A 20373-nucleotide genomic window follows, 5' to 3' on the forward strand; every position below is an offset into this window, starting at 1 on the left:
CACTTAAATTCTGTTATATCAAATTTACAAGCTACCGGTTCTATCGGCTTTAACTAATGTTGTGACCTAACAACAATGTCCCTTTGCGCGTCTCTCCATGAGCAAGAATTTATACTATTTTACATCGAAATTATAAGTTCCAGTTATTTTGAAATCCATGGGACTGAGCTTTCCATGAACTAATACGATAGACCTTAGTACATCTTACACTATTATCTTAAGTTTCTATACATACATGGGCTTTGTACAAATCCTTTGGAAGAATTGGTCCGTGGATTAGCTTTAACATACCATGTTACATCGTTGTATGTGCTAGGGAACATTTAGCACTATAAATATGTTTTGTCTGCAACTGTACAAAAGTTAAGGATTCCAGGTTCATTGATAAAACTAAGACACACCAAATTGAAAAAAAGCAAACTATGAAAATTCAACATGTAATGTTTCTGTAAGTTACAAGCAAAAAAAAAACAAACATCAATAAACGTTTGTAGGCTAGCTCTGTTAGTCTACAACAAAGTCAGTGTCTTCTTTTCACAAATAAAGAAAAAAAAATGTGTGTCTTACGCCAGAAGTAGCTTATCTGTGCATTTTTACTTCATGTTTTATCAATATTAGAAAAACAATGATATAAAGGGACGGACCTTTATGCAAGTAGACGGTGATGGAAGAAACAAAAACATTTAAATGACAATTATTTTACTACTTCATATTTTATTTTTCATTAATTCGATTTTCAATTTTCAGAAAACCATATATTTATATGGTTATCAAATCAACCTTTAATTATTATACTATCATATTTCGAAAGATGATTTATAAAAATGAAGATGCATTGCTTTTATCAATATATTTATATAATTTATACAATATTTATCTGAATGAACTGAATGATAACTAGTACAGTTATTATCAACTGCCACCCTATGATCACAATAATAAGTATATGGTCATACTCGTTCACTGATAGTAATATTGTGACATAAGTTTGAAATGGATTACATTACGTACCTTTGTATATTCTTTTCTTTTCTGTCTATGGTAAGAAATATAACAAATATAACTTTAATAGAAAACTAAATTCACGTTATACTAGGGAGGAATTCTACCAGAAGCATTATTTTATAATTGCTTATGGCTAATTTATGTCATTTGTCACTGTTAGCTGATATAATATATCTACCGTGTCCGTGTGGATGTACACGAGATCAGTGCAGCTCAATATGCTTTATGCACCCTTTTCTACAATTGAAGATGCTTGTACCAAGTCAGGAATATGACAGTTGCTGTCCATTCGTTTGATGTGTTTTGTCATTTGATTTTGCCATGTGGTTATGGACTTTCCGATTGAATTTTCAATGGAGTTCAGTATTTTTGTGATTTTACTTTTTACGAAGCTTTTCCTAAACGTAAAGGATACGTTTTATTCCATGTACACGGAGTGCCATTTGATATAATTTTCTTTAAAAAATCAATGCATGTTAACCAAGTGCAGTCTCAATTTGTAGGTTATTGATACGATACACACCTAATGTGTCCATAATTTTGGATAAAATGTTTAGAATTTGATTGTGAATATAAGGACATGCATACTTATAGCGATATAAACACAGCTAAACAAAACTTATCAGAGATACCAGGGATATAGTTAAGTACAATAGCTTCGTCCACAAAAAACTTAAAACAACAGAGGACGTTATTTTGTTATTATTTTTGATTTTTTTTAATATTTCTATTTTTCTTGAATAAAAGAGAAGCTATTAGACTCTCATACTCTCCGATGATTAGCTGAAATATAAGACTGATGTATTTATATGGTAATTTTTATAAATTACCTGTTACAAAACTTTGAATTTTTCGAAAAAACATAGTATTTTCTTATCCAAGAAATAGATTACATAACCGTATTTGGCACACATTTTTGGAATTTTGGGTCCTCAATGCTCTTCAACTTTGTACTTGTTTGGCTTTATAACTTTTTTGATCTGATCGTCACTGATGAGTCTTATGACGACGAAACGCGCGTTTGGCGTACTAAATTATAATCCTGGTACATTTGATAACTATTAACACAGAGAGATTCAATGAATTCATATTATTTCTTTGTTGTTGAAAAGATGAATAGGGATTTTCATTGAGGTAGCAGCACCCAAAATAGCTGATTGTTTTGACAGAATACAAATGCACACACACGGGTCGAACAATACAACCAGACTTTAAGATTTTCGCAATTTGACCTTCATCCAGCTTTTTATATCAATCCTCTAATATAAAGTGGACTTCAATAGACAGAAATGAAAATATTTAACTTCAAAATTGACAACGTTTTTAAACAATGTCAATTTTACTTGTTTATGAAATTGCAATTATAATTAAGTTATTAACAATATGTTTATTCAAATACAATTTCATTCGATGTCCCAAGTATTTTGCAATGATTGACAACAAATCACAATATTCATTTAAATCTATTTGCATACTAAACTATGACACTGATGAGTCTTATGTAGACGAAACGTGTGCTTGGCGTACTAAATTATAATCCTGGTACCTTTGATATCTAAGTGCAACACTTGAACGAGACACACAATTGTGTTGATGAGGATTGGGAATAGTTTCTAAACAGCTTGCAAAGGTAGATAAGAGCTAAAAACAGAAACAACCCCCCACTCCACCCCCACCCCCCCCCCCAAAAAAAAAAGAAAAAAAGAAAAAGAAAAAAGAGAAAAAGAAAGATACTATATTTAAAAATTCAAATTAAAACATTACTGTCATTAAATTCAACTTAAATGATTTGTGACATAAACAAAAAGATATAGTTTAATGTAAATGACAAGACGAACGCATGTATAATATAATGCACAAACTAATCAATACATATGATTATATAGTACTAAGTATAACAGTTTATAATTGAATTATAAACCCCCTACCCTTAGTACTAATGACTGTTTTATAAAGGAACATTTGCCTTAGCTTTTTTTTGTGTTGATGGGAGAGAATAATTTCAATTTAAGCATACATTTAGGTAACAAAATTTGCTAAACAGTTTGCGCCAATTATTATTTTTTTTAATAAACGCTGGTCTTATTATGGAGTATTTCATGCAATACAAATGACAAGGTTTCTTATCTTCAATGTTAGTACCGGACTGACACAAATGGTTTTCTCTGGAAATGTTTAGGTGTCTCCCTTTTCAATCACTGAATTATGAACACTTGATCTAACCTTGGTGATATTACGTCTATTTGCTAACACATTAAAATTCAAATACAGTAGTAATTTTTTTCATTTTGTTTTATAGTTTTATGCATAATATACATATTGAGGGCGCTAGCATAAATGGCTGTATCTTATTTACACAACGATATTTGTTATCAATGCAGAATGAAAATTTTCAATACTTTAGGGGAAGGGGAGTCTTTCAGCAATGTGGTTATCTGCTTCTGAAAAGCATGATACACACGGTTTCAAATTTCTTTAACAATATCTTTGTGTGCATAAAAGGATTTTATCGTGGTGTTTTCGGGTACTTTTAATCGACATCCCGTTTAAACTCATCTTTCAGAAAAGTAAGTCTTCTATCGCATTTTAAATTCAACAATTGATAAGTCACGAACCTCTCTAATTGTTGTCTTGAAAATCATGTAATTTAGTTGGTTTTTTTAAACCTTTTTTTCTCTTATTTTCTCTCATGTCCTTTTTTGGTGATGAAACCAAACCTTTGTTAATTAGTTATTCGCCATCTTTACTTGAAAAGACGGACGAAAGATACCAGAGGGACAGTCAAACTCATAAGTCGAAAATAAACTGACAACGCCATGGCTAAAAATGAAAAGGAAAAACAGACAAACAATAGAACACATGACAGAACATAGAAAACTAAAGAATAAACAACACGAACCCCATCAAAAACTAGGGGTGATCACAGGTGCTCCGGAAGGGTAAGCAGATCCTGCTCCACATATGTCACCCGTCGTGTTGCTTATGAGATAACAAATCCGGTAAAGAGTTTAATTCGATAGTTCACATTTATGAAAGGGAAGGGGATTGTAGTTACGACGTAAGGAACATATCCGAAAGCATATGTGAAACGGTTATTCCATAACGGTCAACCAACTCGTGATGGCGTCCGTAAAATTTACGAAGAGATGATTTCAACTTCACCATTTGGAACTCTTGATTTAATAGCTTCCTTGTGAGCAACAACCCTCTAACAAGAAAATCATGATAGGAAATGTAAGCACGGGCATATCATATCAATTTGGAGATATATACACCGTATGCAGGTGGTGCTGGAATGTTGCTACTTAGAAATGAAAAGTTCACAATTGGAAAGCTGAAATCATCTCTTTTGTCGTAAAGTTTTGTTTTCAATTGACCCTCATTGTCAATTTCTAGATGCAAGTCAAGATATGAGGCCGACTTAACTGTAACTGTTGTATCCTTTATCTCTAGTTCAATGGGATAGATGCGTTCGACATAGTCACCAAATTTTGAATTATTAAGTGAAAGAACATCATCTATATAGCGGAAAATAGAGTTAAATTTTTGATTGAGTTAAGTCTGCCAATTGATATTTTATCGTATGTTTTTCTTTGTTGTGATGTTATGCTATTGTTTCAGAAAAAGGGAGAAGGTTTGGATCCATTAAAACGTTTAATCCCGCTGCAAATGTTTGCACCTGTCCTAAGTCAGGAATCTGATGTACAGTAGTTGTCGTTTGTTTATGTAATATATACGTGTTTCTCGTTTCTCGTTTTGTTTATATAGATTAGACCGTTGGTTTTCCCGTTTGAATGGTTTTACACTAGTAATTTTGGGGCCCTTTATAGCTTGTTGTTCGGTGTGAGCCAAGGCTCCGTGTTGAAGGCCGTACTTTAACCTATAATGGTTTACTTTTTAAATTGTTATTTGTATGGAGAGTTGTCTCATTGGCACTCACACCACATCTTCCTATATCTATTAAAGGGTATTGCTAACTTCTTATCTTTCTTCTTAAGAAGTTCCTGTTTGAAGTCAGCCTCATAATAATAAAGAAACAAGTTGGCAAGAAGAGGGGCACAATTCGTTCCCATTGGAATGCCAATAGTCTGTTGAAAAACACGTCCTCCGAACGTAACACATATGTTGTCAATCAATAAATCAAGCATCTTGATAATGTCAGTTTCAGATGAATTTTTGTTTGAATCAGAGTGATTCTTTACAAAGTAGGATTTATCCCTTCCTAAGACAAGATACTTGTATCTTCGTTGGCCATTCTTTTTTATAAAACAAAGCAATACCAACTCTTTCAATATGTCTTTGCCTGCTGATATTAAGGATGTATTCTTTTGAAGTTTCAGTCTCGTAGAAATCTCGTTCGGGAATTTTTTCTAAAATATGTGATACAAGTGAAAAATATCAATGAATTTAAAAAAATGTTATAATCAAACTTAACTCTGTGAAAAACTTGGATATTTCCAATAAGTAGTTTTTGAGTAATCAATTTTTCAAATTTAATTACCAATCAAGTCAGTCTTTTTAGCCAAAATTTTGAGAAAATAGGTGAGGGATACAAAAAATGATTTTACCAGGAACATGTACATCCCACATCACTTTTTTCTTTTAAAAGTTCTTAGATATGTATTTTTTCAATCATTTATAACAAAGAAGTTGAAAAAATCTGCAATTTGCACTTAAAATGTGGAAATATCACAAAGGGGTAGGTTCAGTAAGACCCCTTTTTGGCCCCAAAATATAGCAGTTTTACAAAATTGTGAAAATGTAATCTTTTAGCTATTTACAGGAAAGTAAAATGCTTCTGCTACATAAATATGGGCTGTTTTTGACAATACAATGCACATATATCGGGTACTAGCATCATTAAGTCATGCTAAATTGCTGAAATCTTCGCAATTTTAGCATTTTAGTTAAATTCTAGACGGTTTTCGTCTTAAATGAAAGTGGCCGCATTCGTGTTCATTCATAATATTGAAATGTAAGTTGTATTTGATGATAATACATAACATATATGAAGGTTGAGGATGAACACGGATGCGGCCACTTTCGTTTTTGACAAAAACCATCTGAAAAGTGACGATTTTTGTCATATTTGATAGATTTTTCATATTTAAGCTTGAATCGGAGCGTTAAAAATGACTAAATCAGTTAAAATCTTTCACATAAACTAATTGAATCAATTGAAATAGACACTAAGTGTTTCAAAAGTGTCCAAAATCTTTCGTTAGATGAACCTGAAATTTGAGGCCAAAATCGGCCCTTACTCCTTTACAAAATTGACAACATGGTAAATTTGACACAAAAAAGCATCAAAATATGATAAAACTTTCTTGTATTAACACCTACCTATAGTTTTGTTTAATTCTAATTTATTCAGATTGGTCCCCTTCATCTTTATTGAAAGTATGACAAAAAGTTTAATTGTGGAAATGTGATTTTTTTCATGATTATAGCAAAAAATAGGTAAAAATTGATGAAAAATGGGAAAATCATCAAAATTGGGTACTTTCAAAGGGCCGTCGTAAAAAAAGAAGTGACCCACCATATAATAATTTCTTCACCAATTATTTTTTTACAGTCATATAAACCCCAAAACAGGTTTAGAAAAAAGTTTTATTCTAGAAATTTTTGGCTCCTCAGAGGGGTAGTTCTTAAAGTAAATTTTGTGTCAACATTTTACGAACAAACTATAAAATTGAAAGTAAGTAGCTGATACAACTGTCGATCAATGTGTAGAAAAAACGATAATCTATACATATATGATAACCGCAAACTTAATATTAAAAAACATTCAAGGAACTTATTTCAGAAGATTGAAGATAGAAAACGAGTAAATTGCCAAAAGAAATAATTAAAGATGACATTTGTCCATCTTTTATTTTGAAACCGCCAGTATTATTATGCAATATAATTATCAGAAGATAGGATATGAGTCTTCTTTGATGTTTCAATACATAGAATAGAAGATTTTAAATAATATATATACAATAACATATCTTCAACTATTTATCATACCTTACGGTCAATAAGATAGGTTTCTGTTTTATTTTAATTTATTAAGCGTTTTTCAGGAAAGTGTGTTTTTTTTTGGGGGGGGGGGGTTTATATGTCGTATTAGTATAAATATACAACAGTCTGAATGTTTCTTAGGGCAAACACCCTTTCATTTCTGGAAATTGAAACCCGTTTTAAAAAGAAATATTAAAAAAGAGATGTTTATACTAGATTTTAATTTAGATGAATTAATACCATCCCTAATTTTAATTTAGATGAATTAATACCATCCCTAGAAATTGAATAAACATAAACGATGAAAACATGAACACCAGTGGTATTATTAAAATTCATATTTTCTCATAGCTGTCTCTAACCTGTGGAGTTAATTTGTGTGTGTGTGTGTTTTTTTATGTTAAAAGTCCTACTGATATTTATAAGGATATGTCCAAATATATGTATATATTTTTATGTAACTTATTTGTGGTAAATTTTTGTCATGCTTGAACATACTGTACTTTTTTCTTTCACAGTCTATATTTCACGTCATCCTGATGTTTTACAAAAAATCCAATATTTTTTTTTTACTTTAAGTGTTCATGTATTTTAAAAACTCTTGTTCCACGTGTCTTTAAATGTACATTACCCATTTTATTTTTACCATTCCAAAGGACTTAAGGTCACCCTCGTTTTTCATGTAACTTGTTTTTGAACGGCTGTTTGTCATTTTGTCGTTTGTTTGCCATAATATTTTGAGGTTTGAGATTTTTTATTGTCCCTTTTAAATCTTCTGTGTTTTTTTCAAAGATGTATTGCTTTTATCAATAAACGTACATTATAGCTATCTAAATGATCAAAATGACAACTAGTGAACTATCAACTTCCAACCTTTGATTAGAATGAATTTATATACTAGTATAGTTAAAGTTATCTACTGACAGTTATATTGGAACATTAGTTTGTGATGGATTACTTAAAGAGTCTTAGTATTTTTATTTGTTCTCTGTGCATGGTAAGATAAAAGTACTTATTTTTTTTTGTTCACAGTAAGTAATTTATCAGTGTTTAGAAGGATGGAAAAAATTGTAAAAAAATACTCTGCATGTAGAATGTATCATATTGATAGCGATAACATATTTTGATTTATTGGTAGCTTAGTACTTTTATCTTTCATTCATATACGAATATTGTTTAATATGCTGAACTATCCTTCTTTTGACAATTGAGAAAAGCCTCTAAAACAGATTTTATTTCTTTAAAAATAGCAAAAGAACTTTCAAGGGGTTTCTTTGCAATATATTTGAAACCTATGACACTAATCGAAAACGTTGTATTCAACAGAGATCACTTCTACATCCAGAATGAAAGATTTTATTTTTTTCAATTGAAAGTAAAAAGAGACAAAACAAATACCTATGATTCTCTCGCCATATTTCTTTTAAAAAAATTATACGAAAAATGTTATGAAATTGGTGAATTTTGTATTCAAAATTCAAAGGTAATAATTATGGTATCCATTAGTTTTAGATTGATATTAACACAATAACATCTAAGTAAGGAGCTAAATGAATAACATTAACGGTACCAACTTTTCTGCACCAGATGCGCATTTCGACAAATAATGTCTCTTCAGTGATGCTCGTGGCCAAAATATGTAAAATCCAAAGCTTATATTAAAGATGTGAAACTAGCAAAAAAGGGGGTTGATAAGTAGATAATGATAAAAAGCAACAACACTACCATCACAAAAATGTCCATATATTTATAAAGCTTTATTGTTGATGATGCATCATTATTCTTTATCGATATGATATTCCCATTTGCTAGCTGATTAACCAATTTTGTAGATAATTGGCTCTAATTAATTGCATTCATCAATATAAATAAGGCCCTTTTATTGCTGACTATGTGATATGGGCTTTGCTCATTGTTGAAGGCTGAACGGTGACCTATAGTTGTTAATTTCTGTGTGATTTGGTCTCTTGTGAAGAGTTGTCTTATTGGCAATCATTCCACATCTTCTTGTTTGTATTTATCAGTTTTGTTTATTTTAATTGCATTCACATCTTTGAGCAATTGTAATCTGCTTCTTTATGTTTATTTTGTTTATGCATATTTCAAAAAAGCTTAAAATTATGACGTTTTACTGGTATCTTCAAATTCATAATGATGTGAATAATTTCAATGAAAAACAAAAACTAATCAAAAGGGAAAAATTTTTGAGTGAAGTCTTGCTAGGTAAATCAAAGACTAGATTTGAATGAAATATTCCACTTGCACTTATCTGAAGGGAACTTATTACTGAAATGAATTGGCAAAACTTTAAAAAATTTGAATTCCCTTTAGAAATTTGTACACGAATAAAAACTATCAATGCTTTTCAGTTTCTTTCGGCTCGATTTGTTTACTTTTGGGATGGATTAACAAACTAACGATGGATGAAATGTTCACTTAGCGTAAGTTTTATTTTCTTCCTCTACAGGAAAATTGAACAATGGAGAATTAATATCTTTTATAGAAAACAAACTGTTTTGGCGTATGCAAATGTGCACACGTAAACTTGTGCGATATTCATATACTGTATATTTATATTTCTTGGACTGTAAATAGGACACTACTTATTTGAAAATAATCGGTCAAAATATTTTGGACACAAAGATTAGATTAAAAGGTTTCCGCATAGTACGTCCTACTTCTAACATTATTTTGAAAACAACACATCGATTGTCAGACATGAAAATGCTGTATATAAATATTAGATACAAACCTTATTAAACCTTGTCAATTAACTTTTGTCACATGAACTGTTATACTCGTGTTTTTTGGCAGGGAACTATGTTTCATTTTACGATTAATAGTCTTATATTGAACTAGTTGAAAGGTTGCTGGTTGCATAAGTCAATAAAAGCACACGTTCGATTTTTACTTCAAAATGTAATAAATTTGTTATTTATACTCTAAATTCTAATCAGCATTTGATGAACAGATCTATATCTTGATCAACCACTGGGTTGATGCCACTGCTGGTGGAGTTTTAATTCCCCGAGGGTATCACCAGCCCAGTAGTCAGCACTTATGTGGTGACATGGATTATCATTGATATGGTCATTTTTATAAATTAACTGTTTACAAAAAAAAAAAAAAAAAAAAAAAGCTTTTCTACCTCCGGAATAGATTACCTTAGCTGGATTTGGCAAAACTTTTAGGAATTTTGGTCCTCAATGCTCTTCAACTTCGTACTTTATTTGGCCTTTTTAACTTTTTTGGATTCGAGCGTCACTGATGAGTCTTTTGTTGACAACATATCAACAAGACAAAATGACAAATTTTAAGCAATTTTAATGAGGTTAAGAACCAATTTTTTTTTTATGAAATTGTGGTATTTCCATGTATTTGTAACGACACCCCTTTAACGATTAATTTCAGAAAAGGGACAAAGTATTGTCGTATCTTAAAAATGTAGCATACTGTTCGAAGCCAGAAACCTCCATCCCAGTTGTCTTCAAAATAAAGTATTTAACTTTGATCTTAGTTGTAGAAAATCTTTCTTATATATCTAATATCCACGTACTGCTGTCTTCTTTTTTTTAAGTTCCACCACTGTCCTGGGTTAGTAGAGGATTCATCATATACAATCATTGTAAACCCCGCAGCATGGTTTATATGCCTATGAATTATGTTTATTATTTATAAAAGTATATTTCTCAATACAAGATTACTTCAGACTAGCAATGAAGGAGTTTAAATAAGCTAAAATAAATAAAATTATTACAAGAAATGTTCAGAGATCAATGCCAGTGGTACTTCCACAGCACTTGGTCTGATTTGCACTGCCCAAGCACCAGGAGTAAACGTGGTCTATCGTTTACAAGTCTTCATTATGATCTTATCCAAAAGTTCGTTTCTATGCATGTTGGCTTTTGTTTTTGTTGCTCTTTAGTGTTCCTGTTGTTCCTTTGTTTTCCTCTTATAGTTGATGTGTTTTCCGCAGTTGTAGCTTGGCATCCGGATTTGGTTTCTCTCAATCGATTTAAGAATTTTGAACAGCGGTATACTACTGTTGCCTTTATTTATCGTGGTGCAGAGTCTTTGAAATTCAATATGTTAATGTTGCAGTCTATACTGGTAGGCAGTCATTTTAATTTGTTTATATACTTGTTGACGGAAGTAATGAAGAAGTTTAAAGACAAAATACAAGAGGACTATTCAAGTTGGTGAACTTTTATTTCATTAAAATCGAATATTAATCTTTCTTTTCTTATGGGTTTTGGATAGTTTTGTTAGCTGCTCAAATTGTGTTTGTGAACGATGATATATTTTAAAGTGTTTTCGCTACAGTTATGACGTAGCAAACAACTTAGATAGATTATTAATAATCTATTTACGTTTAAACAACTTATTTAAAATAAATTAGATAATCAACTTGTTTTTATTCATATCTCACTTTTCCGGTGTGTTCTGTGGGATATATATCTTATACATATGTGGTTCACCGTATTGCAATATTATTGGTCGGGAAAAAAGTTATATATCTTATGGAAGAATAAATAACCTGTCCGATGTTAACCCCTCATTTGTGAAAAATTTCAAACATTCTGAGTTTTCTGCCCCCACGAATTCTCTTAGCTCTGGTCTTTAAAAGGGGATTCGATAAGGAAGATTGAAAAAGAAGATTGACCCTGTAAGTCAACTTTCATTTTTATATTTATAGCAAACAAGGCATTATTGGTACTTTTTGTCATACCACGAATTATCTTCTTTCGAACAAGGACTAGTTGAATTTGTGTGATTTTACTATTCATGTAATGATTTTGTGTCATGGATTGCTAGCCATATCCTTTGTTTTTTCTATTTAATATGTCCACATGTTATGTACTTCCCGTATCATTTTAAATACAACTTTACGATTAACAGACATGAACCTGTTGTAAAATCAATCAATGAAAAAGTTATTAAACAATTTATGTTTATCAAAGTGTATAATGACTGAAAGTATAAGTAATACAATTTGAAAACATCGTCGTTGAAGCTTTTCATTCATCAGAGATATTTGTACAACGCAGAGATATAAAATACCATATAAAACATAAAAAAAGAATTATGTTCATTAAATTGGTCTACAAGGATACTAGAACAATATCAGATATTATTGTGTGCAATAACAAAGTTAGAAAAAAAAACAACAAGAAAGTTTAAAAGTCTATAGAAAACGATCAACTAATTATTTGGTAGGTATCGAATCGTAGTGACGCATGCGAGCTGTTTTGCGGAAATATTTGTCTTTACGATAAAATGTTTCTTTGTTCGTTTATTCGTATATTCGTGTATTTTTATCTTTTATCATCATCAGTACATACAAACACACACACATATATACATAATTCGTCAAAAATTCATCTAATACTGCTAGAAGTGAAGTTCTTTGTCCTTCACTTGATTTGCACCAGTGTTTATGTATAATATTAGCAACACAACCAGCACCGTCTTCAACTCATTTTTTCTTTTGATAGAATTCTATTCTAATATATCATATATACCATAAAACATTTCATTAGACAACCAATAACACAGATACATGTAGTCAATCAAAATAAATGTTTAACACCTAAGACCACTTGACCACTAGGCTATATGAAAATACACCTTTTGTAAGTCGATTATTACCTTTCCTCCTTAGTGTTTTCTAAGATGTTAACACAGTACATTTGTGTTGTTGTAGGGTTTTATTTTTTTTATGACATAAATTTCATTTCCTTATTAGAATTTTCTTGCCTTCTTCGGAAAACCACAAGTTATGCTACTATTTTGTATATTTTATACCAATGATGTAAGCCATCAGCTAAATGCCGCATTTGAATTTAATAAAAAAAAGTCCTGACATAAAGATGGTTTATAGAATTGGTATAGTTTAACCATTGAATTAGTATATTTTCCAATGAAAATACTGGTTGTTGCAGACATTTGAGACCGTGATAAACCATTTATTCATTATATAAAAATTATTTATAAAAAAGACAAAGTTTGTTTTATAGTTATCAAAAGTACCAGGATTATAATTTTATACGCCAGACGCGCGTTTCGTCTATAGGTATAATATATTGTTTATGATAAAACAAAAAGATTGTTAAAAAATTTTCTTAGATATAATAAGGGGATTACTTAATATATTACTTTTATGTAGGTGACCCTGCATTTCTTAAAAGTTTGGATGATAATAAACTAAAGAAATACACCCAACTTAACTAATTCAACTGTTATAATAAATCAATAAAATATAAAAACTGGTAATATGTAATTGTAAAAGGTTCAAATTCAGAGTCAGTAATTTTGAAGCAATCTCCAGAGTTTTGATACATCCTTGTCCATTAAGAGTGCCAATTACTGAGTTATATATATATCCGTCATGTGGTATTATTGTTACTATTTAAAACTTAAAATCAGTACCTTGTTTTACTGTATTATTCTTATCCTCTGTAACTTTTCACATGACTCAGTATTTATGTTTCCCGCTTTTGGGATTTTGATCCTGGGCATTTCTGGTGAATGTGGGTTAAGAGGTTTTACAGTGTTGTTTATATTTTGTTAGATTTTTACTGTTTTGAGAAAGTATATACTATATACGGAAAGTACTATCAACTTCAAAAACTTTTTGTTGGCGTCTTTGTCAAATTTGCTTTCATCTATAACAACTTTCTTTGTTAGATTTCTTTGTATGTTTGTTGATTTTTTAGTCAGTTGTGTTGTATGTCTGTGATGTGAGCTTACACAGTTTTTGCTGCTGGATCCCAACTACTGTCACATTAACATATTATGTCTGTTTGGGTTACTCAACTAATTTTGTCCATTTAGCGGAACTATAAACAACTATCATACACGTGGGAAGATTATCTAGCTATAAAACCAACCAATCAACCAAAAAATACCTTTACAAATCAAGAATATGACTTTTATTTTCCCCTCTTTCTGTTGGTTGATATCGTTAGATTTTGGAAGTTTTTATGAACTACCCCTTTTTGAATTTACACTGGAGATATTTTTTGTTTGTTTTACGTTTTGTTATAGATCGTGGACTTTTATAGCTAACTATGCTCATAGCTGAAGGCCGAGTTCCCGAGGATATCACTAGCCTTAACCAGTACTTCGATACGAGCATGAAAATACGAATAGTTGTTGTATTGCAGTTCACTGTTATATAATGTCAAAATCATTTCAAATCATGGAACGTATCTCTTTCAAGTATACCTCTAATGCCATGTCATTGGTTTTGGATTTGGTTCTTTTTGGTTTTATTAGTTCTTCAACGTTTGTATTATTTTGGTTTCGGACTTTCGTTGTTTTTGATTTTGCCTTTTGATAAGAGACTTTCTGATTTGAATTTTCCTTGCAGTTCTGTATTTTTGTATTTATTTTCTAATAGTTTAGAGGAAAATTTAATAGACATTAAAAGCCAAAATGCAGTAAATTTGGTACCGTTATAAATACTCTTAGCTGGATCAATACCTCTGCTGGTGGACTGACAGTCCCCGAGGGTATCACAAGCCAAGTTTATCCAGTCCTTTGGGACGAGCACGAAAAAACGGATTTTGTTTTATCTAAATTTACTGCTATTAAACTTCGAAATCATTTTGAAGTAAGGAACATATCTTTCTTAAGCATAGCGTTTGGTCTTTTATGGTTTTATCAACTCTTTAACGTTTGTTTTCGGTTTTAAACTCGAGTATCACTGAAGATACATCAATTGCCCGCCAGTCGCATTACTCTTGAACGGAAACAATTGTGTTCAGTGTCACAAACGAACTAAACCTATTTATTATGGTCCACATCGTTGTGGTTATATCTAAAAAGATTTTGTCCAGCGCAACATTTAGTTTTTCAAATTAAAAACAGATAAGGGTAATTTTGAAAACTAGATCTGTATTATATTATCTATGATAATGTATTCAAATGTCAAAAGATTTAATCAAGCTAGATTTGATTATTATCCTAAAGCAAAAAGACGAACAGACGATTGAAACCTATCTACATTTCAAACAAAGCAATAATTCAAAGGTTAAAAATTGTTATTTTTGTTTTCTTAGTATCGAAATTCCTTCATTATTAGAAAACTATTGCACTGGCAAATTATTGGGCAAGTGTTTTAGGTTTTTGTTAATCCTCTAGCTATATACATACTTACACTTAAATTGACTGTGTGTATTGCTTTTCCATCGATAACACTATAGAAGTATTCAGTTGTTCGAATTGCCAGATACTGTCTTGAAGAACATACAGTTACACGACCACGAAAATGACTACATGAATTATTGATCGGCATATTTTCTTGTATTTTCAGATAAATCAATAAGTTTCGGTATTTTTATGTTTCAGATTTTCAATCCTATCAGAGCATCATCAAAAATTGCAGTAAAACTTATGAGTTATGATACAAATTGGCCAAACTGCGACTGGGGATTTAATAAATGTGACCCAGTGTTCGACGTGTGTATCAATGGGTAAGTTTCAACTTTTGTCTGAAGTATTTGATTTCAATAATTTCTTATGAAAAATTCAAAACGTATGCAGTGTTTACAGAATTGGTTAAAACAAAACGGGGAATATTCAGGTAAAAGAAATAGTTGATATACTTTATTTGATTTGAGTCTCACTGATGAGTCTTTTGTAGACGAAAAGTGCGTCTGGCGTACAAATAAATGCCAATCCATTTATATATGATGAGTTTTTATACATATGAAACAATCGATCGTCATCCATGATAAACCTTTACATTAAAGAATTTGTCACATTATGTTTAGGGATCTGTGTAGCAATCAATGTTTGTATACTTTAAGTAATAAGATATAATAAGGAATCATTGAAAGCCGAACATTACAAAAATAAGGAAATATGGTACGCTTGTTACTGATTATAGAATTATATAACACATGGTATTGATAAAGTTTATGCTTTGTGAGCTTTGCATCTAAGAGTTTTCGTACAATCCTTCACTGATTTTCAAATAAAGTCAAAGACAATGACATTTTATAGATGAAATGTTTTTTCTTTCAGAAACTGTCAAAAGACTACTACAAATATTGACAACACAAACAATATAAACTTTGCTACACAAGTGGTGAAACCTAATCCAATTATAGTTAGCAACCCTACGAATCAGGTATGTATACTAGTTTTATTGACTTAAAACTTTCTAGATTTAATATTTGATGAATCGGTAAAGTTTTCAGATGCTTCAGAATTATTGACCGTCGTTTAGGTAAGAGTCAGGTACACTTTCATTTCATCTAATCTACAAATTGTTATTTTTTTTTGCAGACATGAATAATGTCAAGAAAAGATTACCCAATGCGTTTAAATTTATTATCACCAGGCACATTATTTAAGTATGTGCCTGTCCTAAGTAAGGAGCCTGTATTTCAGCGGTTTTCGTTTGTTTTATGTGTTACATATTTGTTTTTTGTTCATTTTTATTTACATAAATAAGGCCGATAGTTTTCTCGTTTGAATTGTTTTACATTGTCTTATCGGGGCCTTTTATAGCTGACTATGCGATATGGGCTTTGCTCATTGTTGACGGATGTACAGTGACCTATAGTTGTTAATGTCTGTGTCATTTTGGTTTCTTGTGGACAGTTGTCTCATTGGCAATCATACCACATCTTCTTTTTTATATTTGTTTACCCAACTGTTTTTTTTCTCATGCCTCCGATGAAAGTCCGTTATTTCCTTTCAGACATAAATATCTTGACAAATAAGGGGCCAGCTGAAGGATGCTTCCGGATGCGGGAGTTTCTCCCTACACTGAAGACCCCATGGTGGCTTTCGGCTGTTGTCTGTTCTATGGTCGGGTTGTTGTCGCTTCGACACATTCCCCATTTCCTTTCTCAATTTTACTTATTTATGGAATTTGAGAAAACTTTTACTGAAGCTTGTTCACAATTAAAAAAACCAAGCTATATTGTCAATTTTTTAAATACCTATTTTTTTTATTTCTCGGTTTTTACTTGTACTGTTTTCTTATAAAGCGTCTTTACAGTTAACAATTTGATATAGGTGTAAGCCTTTTAGACACAAATATCGTCAAATTTCATGGAATTTGACAGAATTTAGACCCAACACTATTCATGATAAATGTTTTAAATATTTACTTTTCATTTTCCGGGATTTGTTGATTAATGGGATTATGTTCTACCGTTTACGTTACGAAAAGTCTAGGGATAAATGTTTTTTTGAAATCAATAAATTAGTCAAACCATTACATATCTTTTTGATCTTTCATAGAAGCTTTTTCTAGTCATCCACAGCAATATTTTAAAATTTTGTTATTTTTGTTTTTTTATCATTTTCCGTATTTCATTGATGAATTGGCATATTGTTGTTGCCTTTAACATTACGATTCAATCTAGAATTAAAGTTTTTAGACATCAATACGTTTGTCAAATCTTTCGTAAAATTTCTTCAATCTATAACAGAAGCGTTTAAAGACATCCAATTGAAGATTACAAATTTCATATTTTAATTTTGTATCATTCATGCCTGCGTTTCCCCAAATAATTTATGACTAAAATCGAAAGTAGTGTATTTTTCATGAGTTTTAAGAAATCAAATCAAGAAATGTAGATATACATGTAAGGGGTGGAAGAAAATATATATTACAAATTTAGGAATTGCATTTTATAAATTAAGAAATTGTATTTTACAAATTAAGAAACTGTATTTTACAAATTTTAAGACATGCATACTAATATCTAATAAATAACTGATATCAGTTTTCTTCATTTACTAATTTGTGGTTTATCGCCAAAAATGCAATTTTTTTTTTAATGCAAAATATTTCAATGAATCAAAATTAATTTTATTACATTTTATTTATGATACAAGAGTAAACAAATATATTTTTAGAATATTTTTTTTTGTCATTTAAAAGCCAGTTACTCCGATGTAGTTATACAAATGTAAGTAGTAAAATGTAAAATCACAAAAATACTGATTAAATTAAATTAAAAAAGTTTGCAAAAGTATGAATTATTCTAAATACATAGGAATTTCTTATCCTAAGCAGATAACCTTAGCCGTATTTGGCACAACTTTTTGGAATTTTGGGACATCAATGCTCTACATCTTTGTTTGGCTTTCTTTAATATTTGATCTGAGCGTCACCGGTGAGTTTTATGTAGACGAAACACGTGTCTGGCGTAGTAAATTATAAGCCTGGTACCTTTAATAACTATTAGCATGTCGTAATGCTGTATTGTTTTTTTTTGTGTATTTCTCTGTCCTGAATGTTCTTCCATTTATTTGTATTGTAGTCCTGTCATGTAATGCTGTCATTTAAGTATTATATTTAACATTGCCATAAAAGCGGGAGGTTTAGCTAGCCAAAAAAGCAGGTTCATCACACTTTTCTTCTTAAAATGTCCTGTACCCAGTCAGGGAAATGGCAATTGTTATCTTATAGTTCGTTTCTGTGTTTGTGTTGCATTGTCGTTTGATTTTTTGTTGCACTTTAGTGTTTCTGTTGTTTCGTTGTTTTCTCTTATATTTGATGAGTTTCCCTCATTTTAGTTTGTAACCCGGGTTTGTTTTCTCTCAATCGATTTATGACTTTCGAACAGCGGTATACTACTTTAATTATAAAAATGCCTACCATAAATCAGCCCACCATTTTTCTTAAAATAAACTGTACCAAGTCAGGAATATGCCACTTGTTATCAAATAGTTTGTTTCTATGTATGTTAGCGTTTGTTTTAGTTGTACTTCAGTAATCCTGTTGTTCCTTTGTTTTTCCTCTTATTATTCATGTGTTTCCCTAGGTTTTAATTTGTATCGCGGATTGTTTTCCCTCAATCGATTTATGACTTTTGAACACCGGTGTACTACTGTTGCCTTTACATAGACGAACAAAATGATGACAAAAAAAAAAAAGACAAACCAACAAATAACTGTCTTCAAAACACTACGTTGAACTAAAAGACTGGGCAAAATCGGTGGAATCATCAGATTCTCCGGAATAGTACACAAATTTTGTTCCACGTGTGACACACCCTTTGTAACAGTTATGGAAATACAAATCCAGCGTTAAATGATCATTTCCTGTTGTCTTTTTGTCTACTTTCAGCATACGATCAACATTAAAATATCTGTATTGGATCGAAACACTTTTTCAACAAAGTTAATGATCACTTTGACACACACAGTAGATATTAGGAACTTATCTAACAACACTGAAATAGGCGCTTTATTAAAAGGAAATCACAAAACAAGGTAAACAGTTATTTAGAAAAAAAAGATATGTGATTTAATATGATCTTATATGGTACTCTGACATTACATTCTGTGGTTTTGATATAACTTGAAGATGACGTTGCCAGTTCATGTTCAACTGATGAGTTTTATCCCTTTGTTATCGTTATCATCTCTTTTTGATGATGTTTTAATACTACTCAATATGGTTTAGTCATTACTAAATGATTTTTTTTACGGTTTCGTAATGACATGAATGACTTGATATGGTTTTGTCATTACTTAATATGATTTAAACCTCAATATAGTAGAGGTTCAAATTAAAGTTCGAGTTAAGCTTCGATTTCGAGATGGAAATCAAGCCATAATAAGAGATAAAGTTCGAGTAAGAGTTGGCTTTGGGTTTAAAGTCACATTAAAGAATAGAGTTCGAGTTGTAATCATCATTTAACCTTACAAAATTCTTCTTGCTCGTAAGATATTTTTCTTCTTCTTATATTAATGTAAATAATGATTGAAGAATTTCAGCAGCAAGTTTAGCTTCGAAACGTTCTGTATTCAGATTTTCCTACCTCGGTGATTTTACAATTTTTATCGATTTTATTTCTGTTTTTATTGAAGTGTTATATCGATTATGCTTTTTGTTCGTCTTCTGTTGTCAAAAGTATTCTATTTTGTTTTTATAGGGATATCGATTGTGCTACAAAATTTCGCACAGATGTGTTTTATAGTTTTATTAATTTTCCCTGTTTGCCCATTTCTGCTGCTTCGTCTGCTTGTCTGACATTGTCGTCCATGACAGCTTTTTCATTTGCTCTAGCCATTCGCTTAACTTTTTTGTCTATTACTAGTATTTTATTCCATTTTGAGTTGACTTCTAATACCAAGTACCAAGTCAGGAATATGACAGTTCTTGTCCATTCGTTTTTGGTGTGTTTTGTCATTTGATTTTGCCATGTGATTATCAACTTTCCGATTAGATTTTCCTCTGAGTTCAGTATTTTTGTGATTTTACTTTTTTCTATTGTTTCTGCTGCGAACATATCAGGATTATCTATCAGAGCTTGAAACGTATTTCCTCAAGTTCATCTTAATATTTGCAATAACAAAGTGATGGTCACTTTCAACATCTGTTATCCT

General features: G+C 30.8%; 1 protein-coding gene across 1 annotated transcript in view; it reads left to right on the forward strand.

Annotated features, from left to right (window-relative positions):
- Positions 1-927: 927 nt before the first annotated feature.
- Positions 928-20373, forward strand: part of LOC143046489 (uncharacterized) — a 31173-nt gene continuing 11727 nt past the window's right edge. Inside the window, exons 1-4 of the mRNA XM_076219646.1 lie at positions 928-1041; positions 15364-15488; positions 16042-16147; positions 19109-19254. Coding sequence (XP_076075761.1) covers positions 994-1041; positions 15364-15488; positions 16042-16147; positions 19109-19254 — 425 coding nt within the window. The 5' untranslated portion in view covers positions 928-993. The remainder of the gene's footprint in view (positions 1042-15363; positions 15489-16041; positions 16148-19108; positions 19255-20373) is intronic.

The sequence above is a fragment of the Mytilus galloprovincialis genome, chromosome 9 (assembly GCF_965363235.1).
Source record: "Mytilus galloprovincialis chromosome 9, xbMytGall1.hap1.1, whole genome shotgun sequence".
NCBI classification, from domain to species: Eukaryota; Metazoa; Mollusca; class Bivalvia; order Mytilida; family Mytilidae; genus Mytilus; species Mytilus galloprovincialis.